Source organism: Osmerus mordax, chromosome 22 (genome assembly GCF_038355195.1).
Source record: "Osmerus mordax isolate fOsmMor3 chromosome 22, fOsmMor3.pri, whole genome shotgun sequence".
NCBI lineage: Eukaryota > Metazoa > Chordata > Actinopteri > Osmeriformes > Osmeridae > Osmerus > Osmerus mordax.
This window is the reverse complement of record NC_090071.1, coordinates 6,808,587-6,834,189: the sequence shown is the minus strand read 5'-3', so window position 1 is coordinate 6,834,189 and position 25,603 is coordinate 6,808,587. Positions and strand designations below refer to the sequence as shown.

General features: G+C 44.6%; 2 protein-coding genes across 3 annotated transcripts; one reads left to right on the top strand and one right to left on the bottom strand.

Moving 5' to 3' along the window:
* The first annotated feature begins 891 nt into the window (after positions 1 to 891).
* LOC136965986 (ras-related protein ralB-B-like) lies at positions 892 to 3,922 on the top strand. Its single transcript, XM_067260313.1, has 5 exons — positions 892 to 1,029; positions 1,711 to 1,851; positions 2,076 to 2,284; positions 2,507 to 2,681; positions 2,877 to 3,922. Exons 2-5 carry the CDS (start codon positions 1,738 to 1,740, stop codon positions 2,982 to 2,984), a joined length of 606 nt encoding a protein of 201 aa, XP_067116414.1. The 5' UTR covers positions 892 to 1,029; positions 1,711 to 1,737; the 3' UTR covers positions 2,985 to 3,922.
* Positions 3,923 to 5,254: 1,332 nt separating this feature from the next.
* LOC136965991 (tyrosine-protein phosphatase non-receptor type 4-like) lies at positions 5,255 to 25,298 on the bottom strand. 2 transcript variants are annotated; one of them, XM_067260323.1, is made up of 27 exons: positions 24,945 to 25,298; positions 22,445 to 22,599; positions 20,366 to 20,473; positions 20,020 to 20,062; positions 19,836 to 19,914; positions 19,702 to 19,746; positions 19,554 to 19,606; positions 18,379 to 18,499; positions 17,726 to 17,813; positions 17,054 to 17,142; positions 16,657 to 16,720; positions 16,075 to 16,247; positions 15,300 to 15,368; positions 14,516 to 14,650; positions 14,256 to 14,393; positions 11,669 to 11,828; positions 11,390 to 11,473; positions 11,227 to 11,283; positions 10,955 to 11,111; positions 10,563 to 10,729; positions 10,001 to 10,091; positions 9,782 to 9,843; positions 9,509 to 9,655; positions 9,069 to 9,197; positions 8,774 to 8,922; positions 8,463 to 8,598; positions 5,255 to 8,256 (listed from the first exon to the last, which is right to left on the bottom strand). In XM_067260323.1, exons 2-27 carry the CDS (start codon positions 22,580 to 22,582, stop codon positions 8,146 to 8,148), a joined length of 2,793 nt encoding a protein of 930 aa, XP_067116424.1. In that variant the 5' UTR covers positions 22,583 to 22,599; positions 24,945 to 25,298; the 3' UTR covers positions 5,255 to 8,145. The 2 variants fall into 2 exon arrangements, with proteins under 2 accessions (XP_067116424.1, XP_067116425.1); XM_067260324.1 differs by lacking the exons at positions 5,255 to 8,256; positions 8,463 to 8,598; positions 8,774 to 8,922 and having other exon boundaries at positions 9,104 to 9,197; positions 9,459 to 9,655.
* Between the last annotated feature and the right edge of the window lie 305 nt (positions 25,299 to 25,603).

Below are 25,603 nucleotides of genomic sequence, written 5' to 3'. Positions count from 1 at the left end.
TCAAGATGCCCTGGAGAACGTATAGGCTAGGCTTTTTCTGTCCATTCCAGCGTTGATTATTACCAAACAAACTTTATAAAGGCTATACATTGTCTACTTTAACAAAATAACTGGTTGGGTTTAGTATTTGCAGGCTTTCCAGCATCGATGACAGCATGCTATATTAAAACTGAAGTGTACTTAAAACAGCATTCACGGATAATGGAATGGAAAGTTATGAAATACTGCCACCCTTCTTCTAAACTTTGCAACTGCAAAGTTTTGACATTTATTTATTATTCCGTCGAATATGTTCCCTAGTCTTTGCCTAGCTATTTGGTTCCGTACAGGCTAGCCCCCACAAAGTTTAATTTCTTTAAAGTCTCGGTCAAGTTTCATTTAACGAATTCAACTGCAGTCCATTTGATGAACTGCTTACTACGCAATAATGGCAAGAGAGGACATTTTTGTGCCTTGACAAAATTCCCAAATGGTAATGCAACCATTTTCATGCCACCCACCGAGCAAGCTTCCAACTTATTAAAGGGTATTCAAAACTAAATATGCAATTTACATAAACCTATAGCCAATATAATTGAGTCAAAGGACCTATGTGGGTAGAGCGAGAGTAACCTATGGAATGTTATTAATGAATATAATTTCATTAGACATTTTGTTAGTTCAGCGTGTTTAATAAGAAAATGATTTAGTGAAAGACGGTAATAGAACATTGACAATAAAATTGAAAAGAAATGAGAAGAATAACAAACATTCTCTATAATTTAAAATGTATGGTAGCGATAAATTAATAGATAAAGGCTGCAAATGGAATCGATACGGCCAATAAAAATCAATAGCTACATCATATCCTGTTTTGTATCCGTTTTTTTCTCGACGTCCCATCCGGCCAAGCTAGGCTTTAGGACTTCGGAAAGCTCTATTCTTCGGTAGAAGGGTGGGTGAAGCAGTGAAAGTTAAAACCTCACTTGTTGAAACTTCAGCGTTTTATTTTATGTCAGATTTATCAACAGAAGGCAAACTCGTTACGAGGTGAGCTAATAGCTAGCATGAAGTGTTCCTGTACACAACGTTATCGCTAGTTTGTCGTGGGATATTTTGATCGTTACTATCTTTTTTATCTCCGTTAAACATACCGCTCATGAGTTCTTGATTGACAGTACAAAAGCCAACTACACTGTAGTTGTAAAGTTGTAATTTGCATAGACCCAATCAAAAGCCGATCTGCACGTTGACGTACAGAGGCGGGTCCAGAAAAAAGCAGGAAGAAAGTAAATTTTCTATAAAATCAATAAATCAATATTAGGTTTTAGCTTTGAGATTGTGGGATTTTGTAGCCTAGATGGCAAGCTAACCCCCAAGTTTACGTCACGATATAAATAGAGTTAAAAGAAAAGATCGTTTCTTTAGTTTGAAACTTTGCCTGGCTTTCAGTGTTCCTCTTTTTGGGATCTCAGCATACAGCTTGAAATATTTTGACTCGTCCAAACTAATGTGGCCTATATATTGTATAACTGCTACTGTATGACACCTTCGTGTTGTTACAACGGCCTCCCTGTAAGGCCGTCAGAATACGTCATTTATTTTGTACAGTACATTTGCTTAGTGTCTTCAACACTGTTATTATACCCACATCGTTTTGTCCTCGGAGGGTAGCTAAAAGTACGCTAGCCTTTAACGTGTGGTTTTGCGCTTGCACTGTGCGTTCTGCAGTCCTCTGGGTTGGTGTTGACTGAAGTGATGGCAGCCAACAAGAGTAAAAACCAGAGCTCCTTGGTTCTGCACAAGGTCATCATGGTTGGCAGTGGGGGAGTGGGCAAGTCTGCCCTCACGCTACAGTTCATGTATGATGAGGTGAGACGCAAACAAACCAACTGCTGAAGTTGAGTGTCAATATGTGCTAAGCCTCGTCTAAGTAGAAATGCAGCCTTTCTTTTTTTTACCCCGCTAGTTCTAATAACTTTGGACTATCAGGCTGTTTGAAGTTGAAGTTCTACTGTAATGCTATCGTGGTACATTATAGCATGTACCTGTGACATTCTGACTGTTGAGTGATTGTTTCCTCCTCCTCCTACTAGTTTGTGGAGGACTATGAGCCCACCAAAGCAGACAGCTACAGGAAGAAGGTGGTTCTGGACGGGGAAGAGGTCCAGATTGATATTCTGGACACTGCGGGCCAGGAGGATTATGCTGCTATCAGAGATAACTACTTCCGCAGTGGAGAGGGCTTCCTGTTGGTCTTCTCCATCACAGAGCACGAGTCCTTCACTGCCACTTCCGAATTCAGGTCAGTGATTCAATTTCCATTCATGCAGGTTCTTACTCCACCATAGTCCTCTTCTCACACCCTCACACTTCCTGATTACAAAGATGTTGCAATTTTAAATACTGTTGGAATGTCCTAATGTTATACCTGACTGTTTTTTGTTACTGTTTATATGGTAAACAAATGGTTTATTTGAGTGGGATCCGCAATCTGGGGAGTAATTGTGTGTGTGTGTGTGTCCAGGGAGCAGATCCTCCGTGTGAAGGAGGAAGGCATGATTCCTCTGGTGGTGGTGGGGAACAAGTCGGACCTGGAGGATCGCAGGAAGGTGACCGTAGATGAGGCGACCACCAAGGCGCAGGAGTGGGGGGTCCCTTACGTGGAGACTTCTGCCAAGACGCGTGCCAACGTTGACAAGGTATGCTACACGGTCATTCGGGACCAGTTTAGGTTACAATCCACTAGTAGCCCCTAGTGTTCTTAATCATACAAGAATTCTAATGTTGATTACATGTCCTGATTAAGTATGTAGTGCAGCTGTAGCATTATTGATGAGGCTTCTACTGTAGTGGCCTAATGTGATTTTAAATTCAGCTCCTGTCTTCTGTTACAGGTTTTCTTTGATCTCATGCGTGAGGTACGGAAAAAGAAGATGTCAGAGAACAAGGACAAGAACGGACCGAGCGGCAGAAACAAGAAGCGAAAATGTGTCATCCTCTGATCTGATCCAGGCGTCACTGCCTCCATGCCAAACACCAGCCTGGGCTAAACGGACTGAGCCAAACCTACCGATACCGCGTACTGATTTTCCTTGCCTTCTCGTTAGCACCGATCTGTACAGAATCATACAGGCCTCTTATTCAGTGCCAACGTGTGACGGCACCACCAACTTCTTGTATGATGTGTTGTGTATGTCATTGGAGGGAACTAAGCCTGTTCCTTTTTTCTTTTTTTTATGGGTATTGTTCCTTCAGTACAGTATGTACAGTACACTAGCATTGATATGGATCCACGGGCTTCATCATCCACCTGTACACAGCTGTCCCTCACTATAGTCATGTAGTTGTATGTGTCTACCGAGGATGCCATTTTCATAAAGCTCCCCCAGGAAGAGTGAAGGGATTTGGTTGGCAGAAACTAGCTCTGAATATGCATGGACTCTGACTAGCTGCCCTTGGTGGGCCTCATACATGGACTTTCTTGATTCAAACTCCACTGTACTGGGCAGCAGCGCCAACTTCTACCTGCTCAACCTTTCTTATAACATCACAAAGACAATCACTAAATACAGTAAACTGTGCGTTTTGGAAGTAAGACATTCAGTGTGTGTCTATTATCAGAAAGAAGTGTAATTACTTTGCTTTTGGGGTGGGCCCTTTATATTTGTAATCCTTTATATTGTCTTCCACTACACATTGTTACTGCATTTTAAACAATCAAAGTGTGTACTATATTGTACGTGTAAGTGTGTACACATGATTCATAATCCTGGAAATGTAAGGAATCTATATTTATGTTCCTCTGTGATTTGCAATCCAGACCCTCTTTGTGTGAACCACCATATTAGTGCACTTTCTCCACCACCACAATATAAGATTCTCTGCTGCTTTCCTTATCACAAAATATGTATACGTTTGGTAATAAAGAACATAAACTTGCTGTGTGTGTACTGCTCTTCAAATTGATAATCCTATGGGCCTGACAGGTATATTATGATGATTTAAAGATGTAATATTTAAATTGAAAGTTCTTGTCAAAATATAGGCTAATCTATTCCATGTATCCCTGTAATCCATACCACAAGGTATGTGAGTAGCAGTGCAGGATATGACTAACTGTTTACCATCGCTTTTGCATTTCAAAGCTGGGGAACGCCCAAAGTTTAGAACAAAGTGTTGCAACCCCTGGTAATCTCGCATTAGAAGCAGATGGTTGTGCTGTTAGGACATGACATTGTACTGTACACACAACTTCTAACCTTCAATTATGTCCCCAAATGGAGGGACAGTGTCGTGCCTGATGATTACCCTAACCTCCTTAATCGTCTTTGGAACCTTCTGAGATGTCATCTGACGGGAGCTGCAGTTAGCCAAGGTGTTATTCGCTATTTATGGGAGACGGGACGATCTGTCAGGGTTATGGCCTTGTCAGACGGGCTCCATGTTTGTGGCCTCTGCCTGGTTTGGTACCCGGCCTTTGATGTGGGAGTGAAGCAACACCAAAAGACTTTATGAGAGTCATAAATGGCCATTCCAGCCGTGTTCACCTTGACTTTGAATGGATGAGGCCTTCTCTGTCCCCAACAGTCTGTTAACACAAACGTGTCAAGCACTGAGGCAGGTTATCCAGCACAAAGATGGATGGTCTCACCAAGTGCAAACCTCTTACACATTTCATTACCTCACTACTTCTCGTCATGGCCTGGGGGGCCTTCAGCCTTCACAGAATTGCTTGGAGAGCCCTCTACTGGAACATATGAGGATGTTCAAAACATAAAAAGGTTGACAGACGTACAGACACTTAACATATCTAGGAATGGAATACATTTTGTCTTGGATGGAGTGCTGGATAATCTGTACCTATCATTTCCACATATTTTTAGAGGTTGCATGTTCTACAATTCAACACTAGATGGAAGCAGAGATTCTTTTTTGTGGTATGTTTTTTTGTGTGGAGTCACCTTCTCGTCCAGGTGAGCAACACTGCCCTTTGAAGAACATGCATTAGTTATTTTTAGTTGGAATTGCAGCACTAAATTGTATCAAGACTTACTGTACCGACCATCCAATACCAGCCCTTTTTCCTGGTCACCAACTGGCTACATACATCACCTTATTGGCCACGCCACTGTCAATAAACGTCCAACGAACAATTAATTGTGTCTGGACATAATTTGGGCACAGAATGTTTTTCTTTACAATGTTAATAATAGAGGTGCTAGGGCTGTGTACAGTACCACATAGAAAGGGAAAAGACTTGTCAATTGTTACAGCAGAAATTAGACTTTACTAACAGAACATTGGCACTTTACTTAATATTTCTCCTATTTACAACATAAAACACGAGAGCACAGATAAAACGAGCCCATTGATTTAGTAACCAGGTGAATCTGTGACATTAACCTGCATTTACAAGTAGTATGAAAAATATTTTCCATCAAAAGCCAAAATTGTACATCCCATATAAGTTTTCCTAAAATCCTAAAATATCGATACATTCAATTTCTGTACAGCTTCACACCAATGACCATCTCCTGCCTTTTATCTTAAAAACAATTTTTACCACTAGTCACACATGAAGCTTATTTACATCACAGTTGTGCAGAATGTCTGATACTGTACCAAGAGGTGAGGAGGTGCAACTGCACTGTGCAATAAAAAACAAACAAACAAACAAACAAAAAAAGCCAGTCAGTGCCTCCATCAAATGTTTTTGATGACATGGATGAACACCCGGACAGTGGATTTCCCCTACATGTAGCATCAGCAGCTTCTGTAAACAGACTGATCTTGAGTAAATATCCATCCATACGCTCATCAAACGTATTCATAAAATGTAAACATTGTCAATATAATTGTATGAGGTCATTTCAGAGGTCTCTGCAAATAAGTTTGGACAAATGCCAAGCTTGATGTCTAATGTTGAAAGCACAAGCAAATCTACGGTCACAAATTATATTTCATTGGCAAAAATGGCCCAGCTTTCATAATCAAACACATTTGTAAAATGCTCTGTATTCGTACAGGGCTTTAAGCTGCACGTCCCAACTTTTGTGGGTGTTTTGGAACTGAACAAGAGGACTATTTAATTGCATAAAACCACTGCAATGCTTCCAAAAATGTCAAACTCCATTATTTTTAAATTATCAATGCTATTCACACTTTAGGGACTGAATGTCTGTAAAATTGAATCTTGAACATTTTGGTTCTTATAAAAAATAAGTCTTAATTTCACATCTTTCTTTACTTTTCAATTGATAATTTTGCCCGTTAGTTGTTTGCCAAGTGCTGTCCATTTCAAAGAAGCAAGGTTGCATATTGTATAAAAATATTGAAAGCAAACATAGCTTACAGTTCGCCAACACTTGGCTAATTCTGAAGACATGTTGTTGCTGAACATTCACAAGGATGAACATACAGTATGAATCCTGAAAGCCCAATCCTCATCTGTATATGTACAGTTTGTTTTTCAGACAGATCTGAAACATGTTAGGCCTATACAGTATTTTACAAGTGTGACTAAAAAAAGATGTGGCGCTGTCCAGTCAGAAATCAGCATGGTCAAACAAAAACGAACAGAAAGTTCCTATCCATTTTAAACATGAACTTTCAAATCGTACAAAAGCAACTTTCGAGTCAATGTTTGCAAGACTTTCGAGCTGTAATATCTATCATAACTGGTGGGTTGATATGATATGAATAGATTCAATGCCTAATCCAGCCATATGCAACATGGTCAATCTAGATATTTAGGTTTAATGGATCCTGGAGGTTTCTAATACCATAATGCAAGCATATTTAGGCATTTACTTACGTATCTACACCACTATGGAGTCATAATACACTGACCTTCATAACCAGTATTTGTCTCATATGAAAATCCAACCCTGCAAATTGATGCAAGGCATGGCATTAGAATAACTTTTCAATTTAATTTCAAACAATAATCTGTAATGTTTTCTTCCTATAGTCTTTCACTGTAATCTTTCACAGATCAAAATAAACAACCTCTAAACTAAATTATGACAACTTCTTCAGTACCAACAATATGCTGCTCTGTCAAATGCAAAATATTGTAGAATGCCTGCCGTCGACCTATTAATTCAGAAAGGGTTCATTTTCCTTATGACATCCAACTGTGATTCAGAGTAAAGGAGAAGTTGGTTTCATCTTCATTTCAATAGCACAAGACAAAATATATTAGAAGTCTTCACTTAATTTCCCCCCCCCAAAAAAGAGTGCAACTTTATTTCTACTCTAAAAACGATACCTCTTGTGGTATAATACCTCTAGTCAAGGACTGTAGAACATCTTAGTGAGCCCAGTGTACCAGCGAACTCAGCAATCTGAACCATAGTTCAATAGCTGCCTAAAGAGCAACAATAACAACAACAGCTACAGCAGCTGCAGGGCCTACGAAGGGAGCTGCCCCTGATATGAAAGAGCTTCGAGTCCTGAACACCTGTGCACTTTATGTCCACTGATCAGCAGGAGCTGCATGTACCGTATGTATGACACTAAGGACCAATCCCACGGTGGGATTCATGCCTATAGCCGGGGTGACTCCGGGAGAGGGTGGATCAGAGTGGAACCATGGTGTACACCTCCATGTCTCGTCTGTACATGTCAGAGTACACATCGAAGCCAATCTGAAGCACACGTCTCAACGCTCCTTAAAAATAGACAACACAGAGAATCAGATATCATCTGGATTCTTAAAAAGAAATTCCACAATCTCTTTTTTTTCCAAGAGAAAAAGGCTGTGGAGTTTATGAACAGAGAAGAAGCAACATCTCATCCTATAACTCTGACTCGGGGTGATGCATCGGCAGAATGGAAGTCCGTCGCCTCCACGTTCTCCTGAAGGCTCACCTGTGTTGGGGGCACCACAGGGATGTCCAGACCTCCACCCTGGGCGCACCACATCCTTCCAAATTCTCTCTGATCGTGGACAACGACGTCTCTCGCTTTCCCTTGTCAACCTCCGAGTCATGTTTGTCAACATAAAGTGCAACAGCGCTTGGTTCCTCTTCCAGTTTGAACCCTACAGTAAGATCTCCTGCCTGTGCTGGAGGCTCCAGCCTGATGGTCAGGGAGACAGTCTGACTGGGGTCTGTGTCTCTGTGACCCTCCCTGCTGGCCCCAGGCTGCCTCCAGCTCTGCTCAGACTGCAGGGGTCTCGGGGGGGGTTACAGGGCTTGTGGGTGTCAGCGGTTTCACCAGCTCCTCCTCGTACACCTTCAGGATGGCCTCGCAAACGAAGCGATACTGGCTCTGGAAGACGGCGAAACACAAACTGTTAGGTTTCATTCCCTAAAACCCCAGGCAGAATATTTAATGCAAAATGTATTTAAACACTAACGACATTCAGCTGTGTTGTGGGACCGTTTCCTGTATTCCAGCCTTTCCTGACAATTAAGCATCATCATCTCGTATCATTTGCATGCAATGTGGGGTCAGACAGAGGGCAACTGACTCACTGGGGTCTGGATCATCATTGCCCTCTGGTCTCTCATTGTCCTCACGATATCCAGGGGATACACTGGCTGGTTGCCCTCAATCAAACACATGGCGGTTTCCATGGTGATGAGAACCCCAGTCCGACCAATCCCGGCGCTGCGAGGCACGGAGGAGATGAGAGAAAGCGATGAGAGGAGAAGAGCTATGATTACGTTAAGAATTATTTTAAATGGAGTTCAGGGCCAGCAGCGTTTTAAAATGCAGGTTCTATCCACCAATAGGAACAAAACATAAATAAATCTGAGGTCCGTGTTCTCTCGACAGAGCTTACCTGCAGTGGACCACCACTGGCTCCTCCCCCCCTGCTCTCCGTCTGCGCACCAGGCTCACCAATTCCAGGAAGTTAGTGGAGTCATCCGGCACACCATGGTCTGGCCAGGCCATGTACTGGATCTGGGTCAGCTGCCTGCTCTCCTGGCTCTGAAAACACACACACACACACACATATACACACATATACACACGCACACACAAATGCAAACACACAGACACATTGGCAGGTAAATTGTCAGACAGGGACACACATGGACATATACAATCCACACAAACAGGTCTCTTTCTCTCACCTCCAGGTGAGTGAGGGTCATCTCTCTGACCAGGAAGGCTGCATCCCCCTCTTCAGACTCACAGGCCACCTGGAAGCTCCCATAGGTGGTGCTGTTGTCCGGATTGGGCCAGTACTGGTGACACTTCACCTATGAACACAGGACAAGATGGCCGTTCAGCAGAGTTGGAGCAGGATGACTGAGCTGACAGCCAGCTTTACGATTCAGGGAGGTGTATCTACATGACAAGAGATCTCAAATTTGTTTTATTGCTTGCAGAAATCAAAATAATGGGAATCAACACAGACTACACCACAGAGTTTGTCGTGTGAATGGCCGATACCACAACATGCTGTAGTTGTTAGTTGTTAGCTTGTCTCGACCCCAGATACACCCAAAATACCAGAGCACATTAGCCAAAACGGTGCGGTGGAGAGGAAGCACACAGTGCTTGCTCGTACCCGTCCTCGCTCCACCTGGGTGGTGAGCATGACCACCATGGTGGAGCCCTGCTCCCAGGTCATCTGCCAGAAGTCTAGGCACGTCCCTGGCAAGGGCCCCTGGCATGCGATGTATCGGTTGGTTTGACCACTTCCCACGATCTCCATCTGATTGAGGGTTGAGAAGATCACACAGAAGGGGGGGGGGGGGTTGAGCCTACATGTGGACATCTTGTTTGATTCAGTGATTTCACTCATTCGATGGAGAGAAAGAACGAGGCAGGGTGTCTTTACGTTGATGTAGTTTGCGTTGATGTAGTCATTCTCGCCCTTCAGAATGACCCGTGTTGCATCGTCTGAGGTGAGAGAGACAGAGAAAGAGAGAGGGAAAGAGAGAGAAAAGGGAAAGAAAGAAAGAAAGAAAGAAAGAGAGGGAGGGAGTGGGAATGAGGTCAATGCATCATGACATAGAGAAGTTATCTGAGAGGAGGAGAGGTCTCTTCTAATACTCACATGGAGAAATGTCTCTATATCGATTTTTGGAAATGTTCTGAGATAATTTGGCATGGGACATCATTAGTCCAGGTCTTTTCCGGTACAGTTGCTGTGAAATAACATTAACAATGGTTATTGTTTGTTGATTTGAGATAAGTATGATTCAGCTGAGTGATGATTTACAGAGTTGCTCAAATCCTCTCAATGATTACACAACATTGACACAAACAGGAAACGATTTAGCTCATATTTTACAATAACAGGAAGCAATATACTTTGAAAGCTTTACAATATTTTCCTGTCGCAGGTATTTTCCCCTCAGTTGAAACACTGGTCTGCCACTTGTGATTGGATTGTGAAATGCTGAACTTGTAAAAACCGTTGGACAATTACATTCTCTAGAATTCTTCATGAGAGTGTGCTTTAAAGCCTATGGGTAGAGTTCATACAGAGTTTTACATTTCTCCTCTGAGAAAATGTAACATTTCTCCTCTGAGATTGGTTAGGGTTAGATGTCAGCAATGAACATATAAGAGTAGAAACAACATAAACAACAAGAGTGCTGTCTGTGCAGACTAACATCAAACTGTGACAGGACAGCCCCGGTGTTCAGGCCTTGCTTCAGCTGCAGCATGGAGTCCCTCCAGGCATCGTGGTCCCACTGGGCAGGGTACTGGGGCGCCCTCTCTGCCAGGTACTGGAACTGCGGCTCCGAATCCAGATTCTCATCCACCACGTCGTAAATGGCTGAACAGGACAGGAGAGGAGGAAGAGGCGGAGGAATGAGGAGGAAGAAAGACTTTCAAGCATGCAAATAAAAAGAACGGAAAACATAAGCAAAGGCACACGCCGAAGCAATGACAAGCAAGTGAAACCAGGTCTCAAGTGGAGAAGCATCTGAGCAGGATGTTGACGGGCTACTGGGCTCTCTCGCTTTTTCTCTCTCCTTCCTGTTCACTCTTTCTCTCTCACCGTTGGGCCGGACCAGCAGAAGCAGCTCCCCGGAGCGCTCCTCGCAGCTGGCCTTGATGATCAGCACCACCTCATCGTGGGACAGGCTGGAGATGTCTCGGCCGTTGATCAGCACCACCTGGTCCCCCTCGTTGAGGCGGGGAACACACAGGTCCGCCTGAGGGGGGGGGGGGGGGGGGGGGGGGCGGGGACAACACAGCGTGAGCCGGGAGAGAAGGTGAAGGAGGATGCATGCAATTATTTGTCTCGATCAAAAGCTGTTGTCGGCGTACCGCTGTTCCTGGGGCTACTCGCGACACGATGACGGGCATCTTCTGGTCTAGTCCACCCTGAGGAGGAAGGGAGGGACAGAGGGGTTAGGAGGAGGAAGAGGTTGGTATCCCGCGTCTGTGGACTACTTTCACGGTATGTCATGATCGTCTGTCAAGCACATACCTTCACATTGAACCCAAATCGACCGTGTTCGTCAGGGCACATCTTAATCAACACTAGATTGTCATGGGGAACCTCTCCATTCAACTGAAGGGGTGAACAGAAGAATCAACCGTTTAGGATGCAAATCGTTTGCGTGAGAGGGATCGTATATTTTTCTTCAAATCAAAATCAAAGTCCCAGTCCATTTCATGAGGCGAAATTACAAACATCCAAAACCACGAGGCGTGCCGAGTCTGAACATCAGTCCGTGTGCTGTGGAGAGGCACTGATCTGGCTCACCACTGTCCTGTTTGCTGCCCCGGGGACGTTGTACAGCTCGTTGATGTGGTTGTCCAGCTCCAGCTGGGAGGCCGACTGGCTGGTCTGGCTGCACAGGGTCCTCCTGCTCTGCTTGGGGGGCAGGGCCGGGGGCTGGCCATCTATTGTGGTATCAGGTGACCTGGACACACGCACGCAGCCAGACATGCACATGTATGCATCCACACACACACACACACACACACACACATACGACCAACAGACAAACAAACAGGGCACACATCAGCTCCCAAACCGTCAGCAGAAGCTCTCTGTGAACATGAATCTCGACGTGGAAACCAGGCGCTCAACGGGTTCACCACTCGTTCGGGGGGAATTTGGCATCAAAACACACGACTCGGTCGGAGGAAAACGGCGGTGTGCGGGAGCAGAGACCGTGGAAAGTCGGTGTGCTGGCAGCACACATTACGCTCAGCCTGATGGGGTCATGCCCCCTCCCCAGTCACGGCACATACATGTTGTTTGGCCTCCCGTCGGCCTGCAAGCGCGGCGCAGCACCAGCCCTGTTTGAGGTCAACTGCCGGAGACAGCGCCCCCCTGCCCCCCCCCCCCCCCCAACCCCCAACACAAACAGACTGGGCTGCTATGAGCCTGCTGTGGGTCTATGACTCTCTCTGGGGGGAGGGGGAGGGCGGAGGAGGAGGAGAGGAGGAGGAGGTGGAGGTGGAAAAAGAGGAGGAGGGCTAGGGGAGTAGTGAGGAGAGATTGAAGACGGGGTGGAGGTGGGGGTGGATTTACAGGGTCAGAGGAAGGATTGTGAGCGACAACATGATGAGAGAGAGAAAGAGAGAGAGAGAGAGAGAGAGAGAGAGAGAGAGAGAGATGGATGGATGGATAGATAGAGAGTGAAAGACAGAAAGAAGGAAACGAGATAGTGAGAGACAGAGAGAAATCATGTGACCTAGAAAACGCCAGGAATCCATCTGGGACTCCAGGGACAGGAGGAGAGCCCCCCTGCCTACTGTCAGGATGCAACGATGTACCTCATGAACCATGACAAACAACACAACACTCCCATGCAAGGAAAACACACACTACCACCCCCCACCCCCACGCACCACACACAGTTGGCGTGGTGCTCGCTGCCTGTTTGGTTGGTCTGGCTGACGCAGAGATTTCACCAAAGCTGACAGCATTGAGTGCAGCCAAGAGAGTTGAGCTCCTTTTCAAGAGTTGTCCCAGTCCTGACTGACAGCCTTTCTGTGTCTCAGCATCCCTTTGAGATCGCAACCTCCACGGGCCAACCGAGCCAGGGACAGCTGTTAGGAAAATGCTGTCATACACACACTCGGGTAAACTGTGCCCACACACACACACACACAAACCAACACACCCACGCTGACACACATGCACACACACAAACACACTCAGCTGTTCTGTCCCATTGTGTCACAGGATTGATAGAACCAGATGGAGTTTTAAGGCCATGGAAAAAAGACATTGCGTTTGTACCAACAATAAGAAGAAAAACTAACTAAACAAGATTCTCTAACACAACAGCAACAAAGCCATTTACTGTACATCTATCTGTTGTCATAAAAGGGCAGGCAAAGGACAGTAAGAAACTCTGAGGGGTTGAGAAAAACCCATAATGTCTTGCTGGTGTAGGACAACATTTGAATGGTAGATAGCCCACTATGGAATATTAGCATAACAAGCATTAACCAATGTGCCTCAAGCTTAAACTGTGACTTCTCCGCTCTGCCAAGTTCAAATCTCATTACGGATGCCTAAATGACAGCCATGAACGAAGTCTATTTTCTGGTCTCCAGGCACGGCTTGGTGCTAACGCCCCGGGCTATTTACATAATAAAAACAAAATGGTTCAGAAGAATAGAGAAGAGATTGGGGTGGGAAAAGAGAGGCAGAGGAAATTCAGCCCAATAGACTCTTGATGAAAGAGGAAGCGGGACCTCCTATTGGTTGGGAAATAGGATGGCTTCGTGCTGTCGAACATAGATGCATCACATAACCTCTTGTTGTCCTACAGGATCAAAAGGGACTTCACAGCACATATGTCTGCCATGGTTATCTGGCACAGTGGCAGAACAACTTAACATCATGTGCTCAGCCCAGGGGGGAAAGGTGTTTGAGCATTCATTTCGCTCATGCTAGTTTGAGTTACTGTTTACAGTGCAGTACATTTACATTTAGTCATTTAGCAGACGCTCTTATCCAGAGCGACTTACAGTAAGTACAGGGACATTCCCCCGAGGCAAGTAGGGTGAAGTAGGGTGAAGTGCCACAACGTCAGTTGGCATGACCGGGAATCGAACTGGCAACCTTCGGATTACTAGCCCGACTCCCTCACCGCTCAGCCAACTGACTCCCGCAGTAATAATAAGTATTTTCAATACTAGCATTATATCATTTGTGCTGAGAAAATGCATGTGCCTCCATAGAACCATGGACCAGCTAATATAGACTAATCAAATGGATGGATCTTGCTAAATGTCTCGTGAATATACTGTAGGGATGCATGTGTATGTGAGTGTGGGTACAGTATTGATGTAGACTGTATACAGTGCATACAGGAGAGCATGCTTACAGGGTAGAGTCCAAACTGATGCTATTGGCCTGGGTTGAGGAGGCTGACTTGTGATTGGCGAACACCTGGCGGGGCGAGGTGTTGATCACGTGATCCAGCAGGTGTCCTACCGAGGACGGGCGAGGGCGGGACTCCGTACTGGGAGGGGACAGGAAACACATTACTGTGCTTCGGGCCAAAAAATCGAGACGGATCCAAATTCATTCATTTGTTTGTGTGTGTGCGTGTTAATGTGTGTGTGTGTGTGTGGTTCTACTCACTGGTTGGGTGTGCCAGGAGGGGAGCGTGTGGGCAGACTCTGCGTCTCCATGCGGTCCTCCTGCAGCGAGGTCCTGCTGTCGGACTCCCAGTCCATCCCGCTCATGAGCTTCCGTATCAGGGGCTTGCTGGGAGACCTGGGTGGTCGAGAGGACGACACGGGATAGGTCTTTAGCATGTCTAAACGCTGAGGTGGGTATCGAATAAATCGGAGACAAAGCCTACGCTGCAGAGACCCTGCTCTCTGTGCTACCCCCGCTCTCTGCGCTATAACACCTGACCCGGTTTCTAGGCTGTGGTTTTGGCAGTGTCACTTCCTGTGCTCTACGAGGCCAAACCTCACTGAAGTGGTTGAGGATCCCTCTCGTGCAATAGCCTGTGTGTGTAGTCAGGTGGCTGAGTGGTGAGGGAGTCGGGCTAGTAATCCGAAGGTTGCCAGTTCGAGTACCTGTCATGCCAACTGACGTTGTGTCCTTGGGCAAGGCACTTCACCCTACTTGCCTTGTCCCTGTACTTACTGTAAGTCGCTCTGGATAAGAGCGTCTGCTAAATGACTAAATGTAAATGTGTGGCTGCTTTACATAGTTGTCATACCACCAGTCAAGTACCACATCGAAGATAATGACTGAAATGGTGAAAGTAAACGTCCTTTCTTATCTCCGTAACTTAATTGAATTGTGGTTCTACCGTGTGTTACGATGACTCGGTCAGCTAAGGTTTCTCTGTTAGATATTCTCATGTACGGGGGTTACAGAGCAGACAGGGGCTTTCAGAGCTGGGTCTTACCTGACAAACACTCTGTCCTTCACCGCCTTCTCCTTCCCGTACTGGACAGACTGGACCTCCGTCCTCCCACTGGGGAAACACAAACACATCATCCATTACCACCTCCATCTTCCCCTCTCCGGGCTGTTGTGTGTGGAGCGAGGAGGACATGGGGAAATGTGGCAATCAGAGACAGGCACCAGAGAAGGAACCAGCCACATCAGACTCTTCTAAGAAATAATATCCCGGTGAGAGGAAACGGTTTTTCTCGATGGCTATTGTGCAACGTTCTATGGCCCCCAAAGATATTCCGTTCGACCGTTACGCAATCCTGCCCACACACTGGCTGTGATACAGCAGCTCTGCAGGTCAAGTGCATCCCATGGGCTGTGTACAAATTGCAAATAGGCTTCTAGACACAGTACATACGGTGTGTTATGCTGACAGCAATTAGGGAGATAGGGGGTGTGAATGGCTGTTTGTAGCTGACGCACTCAGCACTGACATTGAGAGGATGAGATGAGTTCATGTTTGGGTCATGGGCTCTCTTGTGAGGTTTAGACGGATGCATTTCAGTTATTTGAGAAGCGATGTTTGGGGTATACAAAACAGACGCCATCAATTCAACATAACTCAACATAATTTCTCAAATTATAATTATAACATGGAAATAATACATGAATACAGTATGTTTATGATTATGTTATGTTTACGATTATGTTCATGTTCCAACTGGACCCCCTCAAATTTCCACAATAAAGAAACCTTGTGGTGCTAAAAGTCGCCTGTCACTTACCAGTAGCGGAACTTGGAGCCCAGTGTAAAGTAGTGAGTGAGGAAGTTCTTCTGTAGGGGCAGGGGTCTCTCCAGGCGGAAGAAAGTGTGGTGCTCCACACAGGCCTTCCACAGGTTCTTACAAGCCCGGTAGCTGGCCATGTTGAAGCACAGCAGAGCCTCAGGACTTTCAGGCTGGGGGAGAGAGAGAGAGAGAGAGAGGGAGGGAGGGGGGTGTCAATGTTAAACTCTGCATACGCGGGACAGTGTGGGTCCTGGATTATCTCACTTGATTACCTCACATTTGACACGCGATGCTGCCTTATGGGACGCCATTGTGTCAGCCATAATAATCCCTTACCTTAAATGCCCTTTGGACTGGCTGAGTGAGTAGAGAAGTGAACTAAATTAAGGGGATAGAGCCCATGTCTGATAAAAGGAGCACATGTTTGACCAAAACGATAGTGCTTATTTTGCAGGGTGTCATTCCCCTCCATCATCATTACACCCATCCTCATCTTCATCCTAATCCTCATCACCATTGCAAAAAGAAAATTCACACACGCACAGAGAAGATGGAAGTCAATATCGTCCAAATACTTACTAAATCTTTCCGGAGTTGAATAAAAAATCGTCTACATTTGAATGAAATTTTCACTATATTCACCCTGAAAGACATAAAAAGAATAGCATGTTCAAAGACATGTAAATCTTTTGGTTGTAAATGACAATTCTTTTTTTGCCTGACCTATTTCACTCTTTCCTTTAAGCATGACTCAGAGACAGCCTAAATATAAACTAGACAGTCCCAATCTGCCATAATTAGTCTATTACTCTTTTTTTTTTTATGTCTCATTTTATAGATGGACTCATACAGTACAACATGCGTAACAAGGCTGATTTTCTTTTCTTTTTTAAACAATCTTACCCCACAAAAGGTTTATTTTAAAGTAAATAGAGGTTTGATACAACTGTGTACGTGAAACTGTGTTATTACTTACCATGGAAAAGTGTGGATTCGTAGCCTGTTCTTATGTATGACAATGCCTAGAGACATCACTCCAATGAATATCTCTGTGTTACTTGGATCCTACAGCAGAGGAAGAAAACACTGACAACAGAGCCTACTAGAATGGAGGAGGTTTTACTGTTGTAGGTAACGGGCCCTGATTAGACTAGCAGTGAATAGGAATATCCCTTTGAGGTATGAGACGCTACACTGAGGAAGCTGAGTTGGTTTTTATTAATCTCACACCTTTGGAACTAAATGAAATATACAGTGTATGGTTTTGCTTGGGTAGCAATCCAAAGGACTTCCTGATCTTCCAGAAAAGTCTTACATTTGATGTTTAAAAGTGTGGACCTCATTGGCAGTCAGTGTTTATTTGCTGTGTACACATCACATGCTATCTACACAAATATTGACTTCCTCTCTTGTTTATTTGGACAGCGCACAATTTCTATTGGACCAATGGTACCAGGTGGCCAAACTGAAGTCCACATAGGTTAAATGATGTGGTAAACATTGGCCACATTCATCTGATGCAACACCAGAAGTAATGATATAATCATGATAGTAATTCTGTTCAGTGTGAGAACTTCATGTTGATTTCTCGACTATGTTCTGGTCCACAGTGTCCCACTAGAAGTAAAGTGGTAGCTTTGATACTTACTCTGGCATAGTGCAGTTCTACTCCATAGAACTCCAGTGTATGTGCAGTGTTTAGATAGTTGAACTCCGACTGGGCAGGAGACAGTCCTCTGAAAGGATAAGGAAAGAGAGGGAGAGAGAGAGAGAGAGGGGCATATATATAGAGTAAGACAGATTGACAGAGAGTGAGAGAGAGAGCGAGAGAGAAGAGAGAGAGAGAGAGAGAGAGAGAGAGAGAGAGAGAGAGAGAGAGAGAGAGAGAGAGAGAGAGAGAGAGAGAGAGAGAGAGAGAGAGAGAGAGAGAGAAAAAAAAAGAGAAAGAGAGAGGTCTAAGTTGGCAGACTCGGGCTCCATCCATCCAGCCCATTGAGCAGAGAGAGGCCAGAGAGAGCCTAACAATGAGCTGGCTTGTTCTGACATGGGCCAGTTGGAGCAGCTTCAGCCAGAGCCTCAGCTGCCCTCCACTGACTGAGTGGCAGAGAGAGACAGTGTGTGTGTGCGTGTGTGTGTGTGCTTTGCTACTTAGAGATGAATGAACTGAATCATTGATTGGTTCGATTTTTTTTCCGTATCACATTTACACCGAGCATTTCAGGGTTTCGAAAATAAACAGGAATAGCTTTTGACTCACACATCCTTCACCATGAGAATTCATTATTCCCAAAGCCTGCTTACGTGTGTTGCTGATGACATTTGGCGACCTCTTTCTCAAAGTCCTGTGGCGCGTTGGGGATGAAACAGTATTCTGAGAGGTAACCAGGCAAGTGTTCAGCGGGGTTGTAGTCTCCCAGCTCCGCTGCAACACAAAGCGGACAGTGTGTATGTGTGTGTGTGTGTGTATGTGTGTGTGTGAGCACAGTGTGCAAATTGAGGAAAAGCACACCACCCATTCACTCATTTTCTGGTTAAACATCGCCTTTGTGCATCAAGAAAGAAGGGGGTCTTCTGCAGTTTAAATGATCCAAACATTTGCCTTTTGTTGAAAAGGAACTGAGGAAGATGGGTCCTACTCATCGATTCAACACTGTGGAGAATGTTTCCCACAGCGAAAGATAATAAACTCTGAGGTTGAAGATGGACTCCAAGGGTTCAAGACAGATTCAGCAATAAGAGAAGTGAATGGAATGGAATTAGCTTCTGAATGGAAATGCTTTAGCACCTTTTTTCTAAATAAAATTAAAAGACTGGAATGAAAAGGGGACAAGGCCATTCAGGGGCTGCAGTATTTATTTAAAATGAGGCAGTTGTTGATGTTACAGCTCCCTTTTTGCTTCTGCTCATTTTTGCTCCACACAATTTTCAACGCCACACTAGTAACAGGAGCAACGAGCCTATGTGAAAACAGTAGGAGGTGTTTATAGGGCAACATATTCTCTTCATAATCGTGACAGGTTGGAAAATGCGAGATGATCTACGCGGCAACAGTTATTCATGCAGTGCGGTGCCATGACCACTTCCTGCGTGACCTATTTACCTCCTACACAGCATGTTGACAGCGTTGTGAGGGCACAGCCTTCCTATTAGGTAAACAACCAATGAGCTGGGCTTTTGCTACCACCCTGCTTGTATGGTTATTGTATTCTCTCTCCCCCTTTCCAAGCGTATTGGGGTCAATCTGTAAACAAAGACCCTGTGCCAGACTAATGAAAGGGGTAAATACAGTACGGGGCTAAGGCAGTCAATGCTTCAGAAGGTACTAATCCTTTGGCACAGATTCACTAACATGCACTCATGGAAAACCTGGTATTTTCCAGTGCAGGAAAGCCTGCTAGACTGATCATGCCCTTGACTTAGTTGACACTGAGTGCAATAGTCTAATAGTGTTGGTCATTTAGAAGAATTACACTTACATTGAACAGCATAGGATGCCAAGAGAGCTGCAGTGTTGTAGGGACAGGGCAGTCTGAGACAAGACAGAGAGGGATACAGTCACACTCCTGCTCAAACAAAGCTGAGGACTATTACGGTGAAGCGTTTCTTTCTAAGCCTTCCACTCACCTTCCACTCAGGATGTCCTGCTTAATCTGAAGAAAGTACTGATACCTGAGGAAAGACAAAAAGAGAGTAGGGTCAATAACAAGACCCTCACAAACTGAAATGAAGTTGCTTAGATCAACCCTTTGAGCGCTCACCTTGTGTACTCTTCCTGAAGTTTGTTTGGGTCGGTTACAAAGAATTTGACTCTGAAGTTCAAACAGTTCTGAGATCCCTCTAATAGAAGAAAAGAACAGTAAACAATTGTATCCCATACAATACGTTACCACTTAAGTAACATCACAATTAAGTGTTTTCTGAAACTGAAGGTTAACAACATACTTTTCAACTGCTTCCGGATGGGTTTTAATGGATCAAGCCACCTCTGTAAAATGAGAAGAAATATTATGAGAAATAACCATATATTTAAAAATAAATAACAGCAAGAAATCCCCTCCCCCAACTTGTCTACAAACACCATAATAACACACTAACAACACAACATCATTATTGCTCTGCAAACTTGCGAACCCTTACAAAAAAACATATCTAACAACCTAATAAATCCACTAATCTGCTTCAACGCTTTGTTTGCAGATCATAACTGGTCATTGCATCTACCTCTTTGTGTTGACAGGACATGAGCCCTGCTAGCTGTAAGGCTACAGGATGCTGGCTGAACTCTCACCTGACTGTCAGACGGATCATCAGCCAGCTGCAGGCCAAAGTAATCTCTCTCAGTCAGCTCCAGGTGTTTGAACACTACATCCAGCAGGATCTGTCCTTGATCGAGCTTCTGAAGGGAGGAGAGATCAAGGGAGGCGCATTATCCTTATGTCCTGGGAATGTTTAAGAATTACCGCCAAACTGTGCACCACGAAAACCACCTAAAGGATGGAGGTGAATGGTCAGAGCTCCAATGTTCTACAAAACAACAAACTACTGTCCAACTGTGAGTACTTCTGTAAGTCTCTGTACAACAACTTCCTACTTCCGGACTGTCAAAAGTGGGTTTCTGAATGGATGCCTTTTAGAGCAAGCAGCAAGTCACAGCTTTCTGCAAGTGTCAGGGCAATGTGCAAACACTGGGTCTCTGGACCAGAGACAATGTATTATTCACAAGCTTCTGGGGGAATGAACACCTAGCCAAGGCCTGGAGAGACTACAGACTACAGTGACTATACTGTGTACTACTGTACATACTGAAAGGACCAATCCTCCTCTGCAGTCTGTATTTGATTGGCCAACATGGTTGGACCTATGTCTGAGAGGGGCCTTGTGGACCGTACCTCTCAGCTCAGGCTCCTTAGTCAAGCAGCCAATGACAACTCAGTGATGCAGCTGACTCAACCAGGTCAAGATAAAAGTGGAAACGGACTTGACTGAATCAGTCCCTAGCCAATTTGATAAAGTTAGCACATAACTGATGGTTAGTGAACAACATTGATTTGTTTGATTTTAAAGGCCCCTCGCTCTGACATCACCCTGCTCTGGAAAGGTCCTCCTCAGTGCCTATGTGTCACTGCCACAGGGTCGTCCATTATGCAGAGAACATGAAAAACAACTGAAGGCGTCGTGTCTGTATGAATAAGTAAACACCACCCAGTCTGTGTAGGACCAACTCCTGCAATGCTCTCGTCAACTTTTCCTTTGTCTTGTTCGTCTTTTTATAAAGAGAGTGGGCAGTCCACTGAGGCCAATGATGCAGAGTTTCACAATACTGCAATTAGTTATTGGCTCGCTGTTTTACAGTATCCAACCCGTGATCTTAAGAGGACTGAAAGACTGCACCTCCTCCAACAGAACTTCTGTCAGAAATGCATGTAAGCTGACCCGATTTTCAGCATCATGACGGATATTGAGAAGACATTCAGCCTGAAAAGATGTGTGTTTAGCCCATAATGCAGGGAGCAGCATTATGGTTGTTTCCCAGGGGATAGAACTGGACTCAGAGCCGACCAAGCGTATTGAACACTTATGCACAAATACAAAACTGCGTCAATACCATTTAACACTCCCTATAGATGTAAAGCAATCAATATAAATATCTGATCTGTAATTGTGACCTTACCATTGACCAACAAACATGTACCTAGTATCACTGCCATTGTCCTGCCTTTACATATGAAAAGACTTCTAATGGAGGTTCTTTGGTCTTTGGTAACAGATCTCCAAAACGAAGGGATTAGGGGATGAGCAGATGTAGCCCAGAAAAGGGGTAGTCGGGCACAGTGTAGAGGTTTGGGGCCAGTTAGAGGTGCAGGGTGTGTTTGGTGTCTGCAGCGTGTGGAGTAATTAGGACAGTTCACAGAGGGGAACACACTAATGCCTGGGCCTGCTGCCCCCTCCCCCATCCCAACCCCAGATATTCCCCACCTGCCCACCCAAGCCCCTGGTCCAGCCATGAAAAGCCTCAACTGTACAATTCCCCGACACACCCCACTGACCAGGGTGGAGGAGGCAGCTGCTCCTGTGGACTGCAGGACCGCATGTGTGCTTCCCACAAATGTTGTCCTGCAGTTTGCTGCTACTTCCACACAACAACACACACGTTGTAGCGTTACATCTGTATAACAATGTTTTCTTGTCACGTTTGACAGCATCTATGTCCTATCAAAACGGAATTGAGCCTTAGGCTCTTACATATTACAGCACATCCGTTCACAAGGCTATGCATTACTGGGAAATTAGCATCATCGATTGAATGCTATGATTGTAGCACCGATTGAATGCTATCGTAAAGACATGCAGACTTATTCATACTTACATCAACTTTGAAGGCTTGAACTGTGTTATCCAGCAGGAGTACACTGCAGACCACCTCTGTGTGCTGCCTGTCTTGTACCAGCTCCGACGCTCGGACATTGTAGTTTCTGCCAGCGGGCAACCGGAAGCGTGCGGTCATTACTGTCCACACAATGTCTGCAACAGAGAGACAGAGAGCCAAGGAAGAGAACATGAGAACATTAACCAACACAACACAGTGAGTATTAGCAACATTAGCCTATTGCATAGTTATGTCAAAATGGATTCGATAAATAACTAAACTCCACAATTACATGTCAAGTAAAATCCTAATTTACCTACAAGATATACAGTATCAGGGAATGCTTTTCACTTTTGACCTTTTTAATGCATGACATCATCCATACGAGAGAAGGGTCTGGAAATCAAACATCCCACACCAGCTGAGCTTTTGTGCGTGACAATGGCTTTCTGTGAATGTCACAGAAATGCACAATGCCACACTGAAGGGCTGTCATAATGGCCACCTCTCTGGAACTCCCACATGCTTTACATACTGTCATGGGTCTCTGTTGCTCACAGGCTACACAGACACAAGCTATTCATCATCTTCTACTGTACATGTTAAGCACTGCTACTTTAATCAATACTAGGCTGGATGACTTCTAGTCATGTGGGACTGTTTACCAGCGGACAGCTCTTTCACTTGCCCCTGAGAGCTGAGGTCAATTTGAACTGATCATGATAAAAAGTGGACCATCTTTTTCAAAGATTGGAGGATATGCAAAAGCAAAGTAGTATGGTAAAAGGACAGTGTTCAATCCTTTGGATCAAACAGCCCACATTGCATGTCTATAACTCCACAACTGGCCTTCTGTAGAATCACTCAACCAATGCTCCTGAAAAACATTCCCCTGTAGGGAACCACTTCTGATTGACCAGAGGCCTAGCCCCATGGGAGGGAGCTTAAAACAGATCAGTCAACTTACATCAATTGCTCCAACAAGCAGAACGGATAAACAAACAAAGATTTTTCTTTTCTTTTTTTGCTTTTGGGTAACGATACAGTGTTATTATCCTCACTATCATTGGTGGTCAACACGATGAGCAACAAGCCTAATCCTATAGTTTGAAATGGTTTGGGTCAGATCATGTTCTTCAATCAGCTATAATAGTTCAAACAGAGCTTAAACTGATGCTGCTGTTATAACATGTAACCACACCTGCATTGTCTGAATGTGCCTACTGTACTCATAGAATGATGATACAATAAAACTGTTTACCAGATGACACAGCAATCACTGTAGATAAGGGAGATATAATGATGTACTTACATTCATCTCAAAATGAAACCCAGTGTTCTATTAGGACAATCTAGCAATTTATTTTGTCTAACCTAGGTTGCTGATACAGTATCTTTCCACTCGAACACTGGAAGAACATTGAGCGACATAAACGTCACTCAGCTTCTTGCGAACATTTTCTGTACCACAACAAACACACACACACACACAAACACACACTCATACCGAACTCCCTATCATTGCCACATGCCACCAAATTGATCAAATAAAGTGAACAATCAAAGACTGTTAATCATAACAGCACTTGCTTGATACTTTCATTCATCATGTGTTCCGTGTCAGATAAGGGTTAGGTATCAAGGTGATTTCATTCATGGTTTCACCACTGACTATCTCACAACCTCCAGCCGTGGAGGAGGGGACTTGATCAGCTACGGCGATTCACAGCATTGTAGAGTTTGTTACTTAGGTTAGCCCACCACTTCTCCACCATCTACAGCAGGGTTTGGCAGATAAAGCTGCATCACACAACCTCTTTACAGCTCTCATTCACGAGTGGGAAAAGTCTTGAGCACGGATTGGACTAACTGAGCCCAGTCGCTAAGAATGAAAAGGGGAGCTTAGTGAAGACAATCCTCCTCTTCATTCATTCTCAACCCTGCAGTTCCTATAAGAGAGATGGTAAAGATTATGTGATGGCAAATGGCTGCTCCACTTCCTCTTAGGAAGGAGGCAAAGTGGAATGCTATGAAATCAGTGGTGGTAGAGTTGGTGGTGGTAGGGGTAAGGGATGAGGTGATATGATAGGTTTGTTTAAGAAGGTGCTGACTACCAGTGTCAGGATATACAGGGGCTGGGGTATGTTCAAAAAACCTAGTCCAGCATAATGGTTTTGTGTGGTTGGAAGACAATGTTCATCTTCTAATACTAAAGGGCCCACTTTGTTTTGTTTTACAGTTTGCTATATGACAACAAAACAACTGGTGAGAGCATCATCCCTTTCTTTTCAGGTGTTTAACAGTATCATCATTCAAATATTAATAAAAACAGATATATCAGACATGATGTGGGGTGTTGTAAGGCCTATGAATATAACTATTAATTGTATCCTGACTTAACTTGCTGGCCTCTGAGCTGTTAAAAACCAGGTTTACAGGATTTCTTAAAATCCTATGGCCTAGGAAGAATATTAGCTGTAGTTCTGCTTCGAACGCTTACCTTCATAAACAGCTCCGATAGAGTCCAGGTTTTGAAGGATGAATTGAATGAAGGAATCCAAATCAGCAGAAGAGGTGGTGCAGATCTATTCGCCGCTGCAGACCCACATACACCTCGTTATGGTGCTGGCCAGCATAGCTTGCCAGACGGCTTCTTTAACAGTCGATAGGCTACACTTGCTACGCGGCCCCACTGGTCTCTAGCAACAGCGATGGATGCGTTGGGTCCGTTGCAAACGTCATGAAGACATCCTTAAATGTTAGCAAGAGCAGGTAGGCTACCGTACAGAACCAGTAGGCTACGTTGAAGGAGCCTGTCTTGATCCCAACGCCTTCAGAGACAATCAGTGGCGGCTTTGATCATTGTGACTTCACTGACTTTGCAGCAGAAGCGGAAAGACCGCAACGAAACAATGTTGCAAGCCAGTCCTGCTTGTCTGCCGATATTCATGGCGCAAACTCTGCATTAGGCTAGAGCGGGGGTGGTGTCAAACTAGTTAGGAGGCGTGTCATTTTTCTCTGAAGATTTTTTATTTTTCATAAATATGTATCCTCAAATGAAGAAGAATACGGCTTTGTTTAGGCCAGAAGCACATTAACGCTACTGGAGGAAGAACGCTGTCAAATATTCAATATGACAGAATTTCAGGAGGACTGGAT

Excerpts from the sequence above, each read along its gene's own strand:
- LOC136965986 (XM_067260313.1), top strand. The coding sequence starts at position 1,738 with ATGGCAGCCAACAAGAGTAAAAACCAGAGCTCCTTGGTTCTGCACAAG. Across the intron at positions 1,852-2,075 it reads TACAGTTCATGTATGATGAG|TTTGTGGAGGACTATGAGCC; the intron begins GTGAGACGCAAA and ends TCCTCCTACTAG. Across the intron at positions 2,285-2,506 it reads ACTGCCACTTCCGAATTCAG|GGAGCAGATCCTCCGTGTGA; the intron begins GTCAGTGATTCA and ends GTGTGTGTCCAG.
- LOC136965991 (XM_067260323.1), bottom strand. The coding sequence starts at position 22,582 with ATGACCGCACGCTTCCGGTTGCCCGCTGGCAGAAACTACAATGTCCGA. Across the intron at positions 18,500-19,553 it reads GGCATCCTATGCTGTTCAAT|CGGAGCTGGGAGACTACAAC; the intron begins GTAAGTGTAATT and ends TTTGTGTTGCAG. Across the intron at positions 10,730-10,954 it reads TCTGCTGGTCCGGCCCAACG|CCATTTACGACGTGGTGGAT; the intron begins GTGAGAGAGAAA and ends TGTCCTGTTCAG.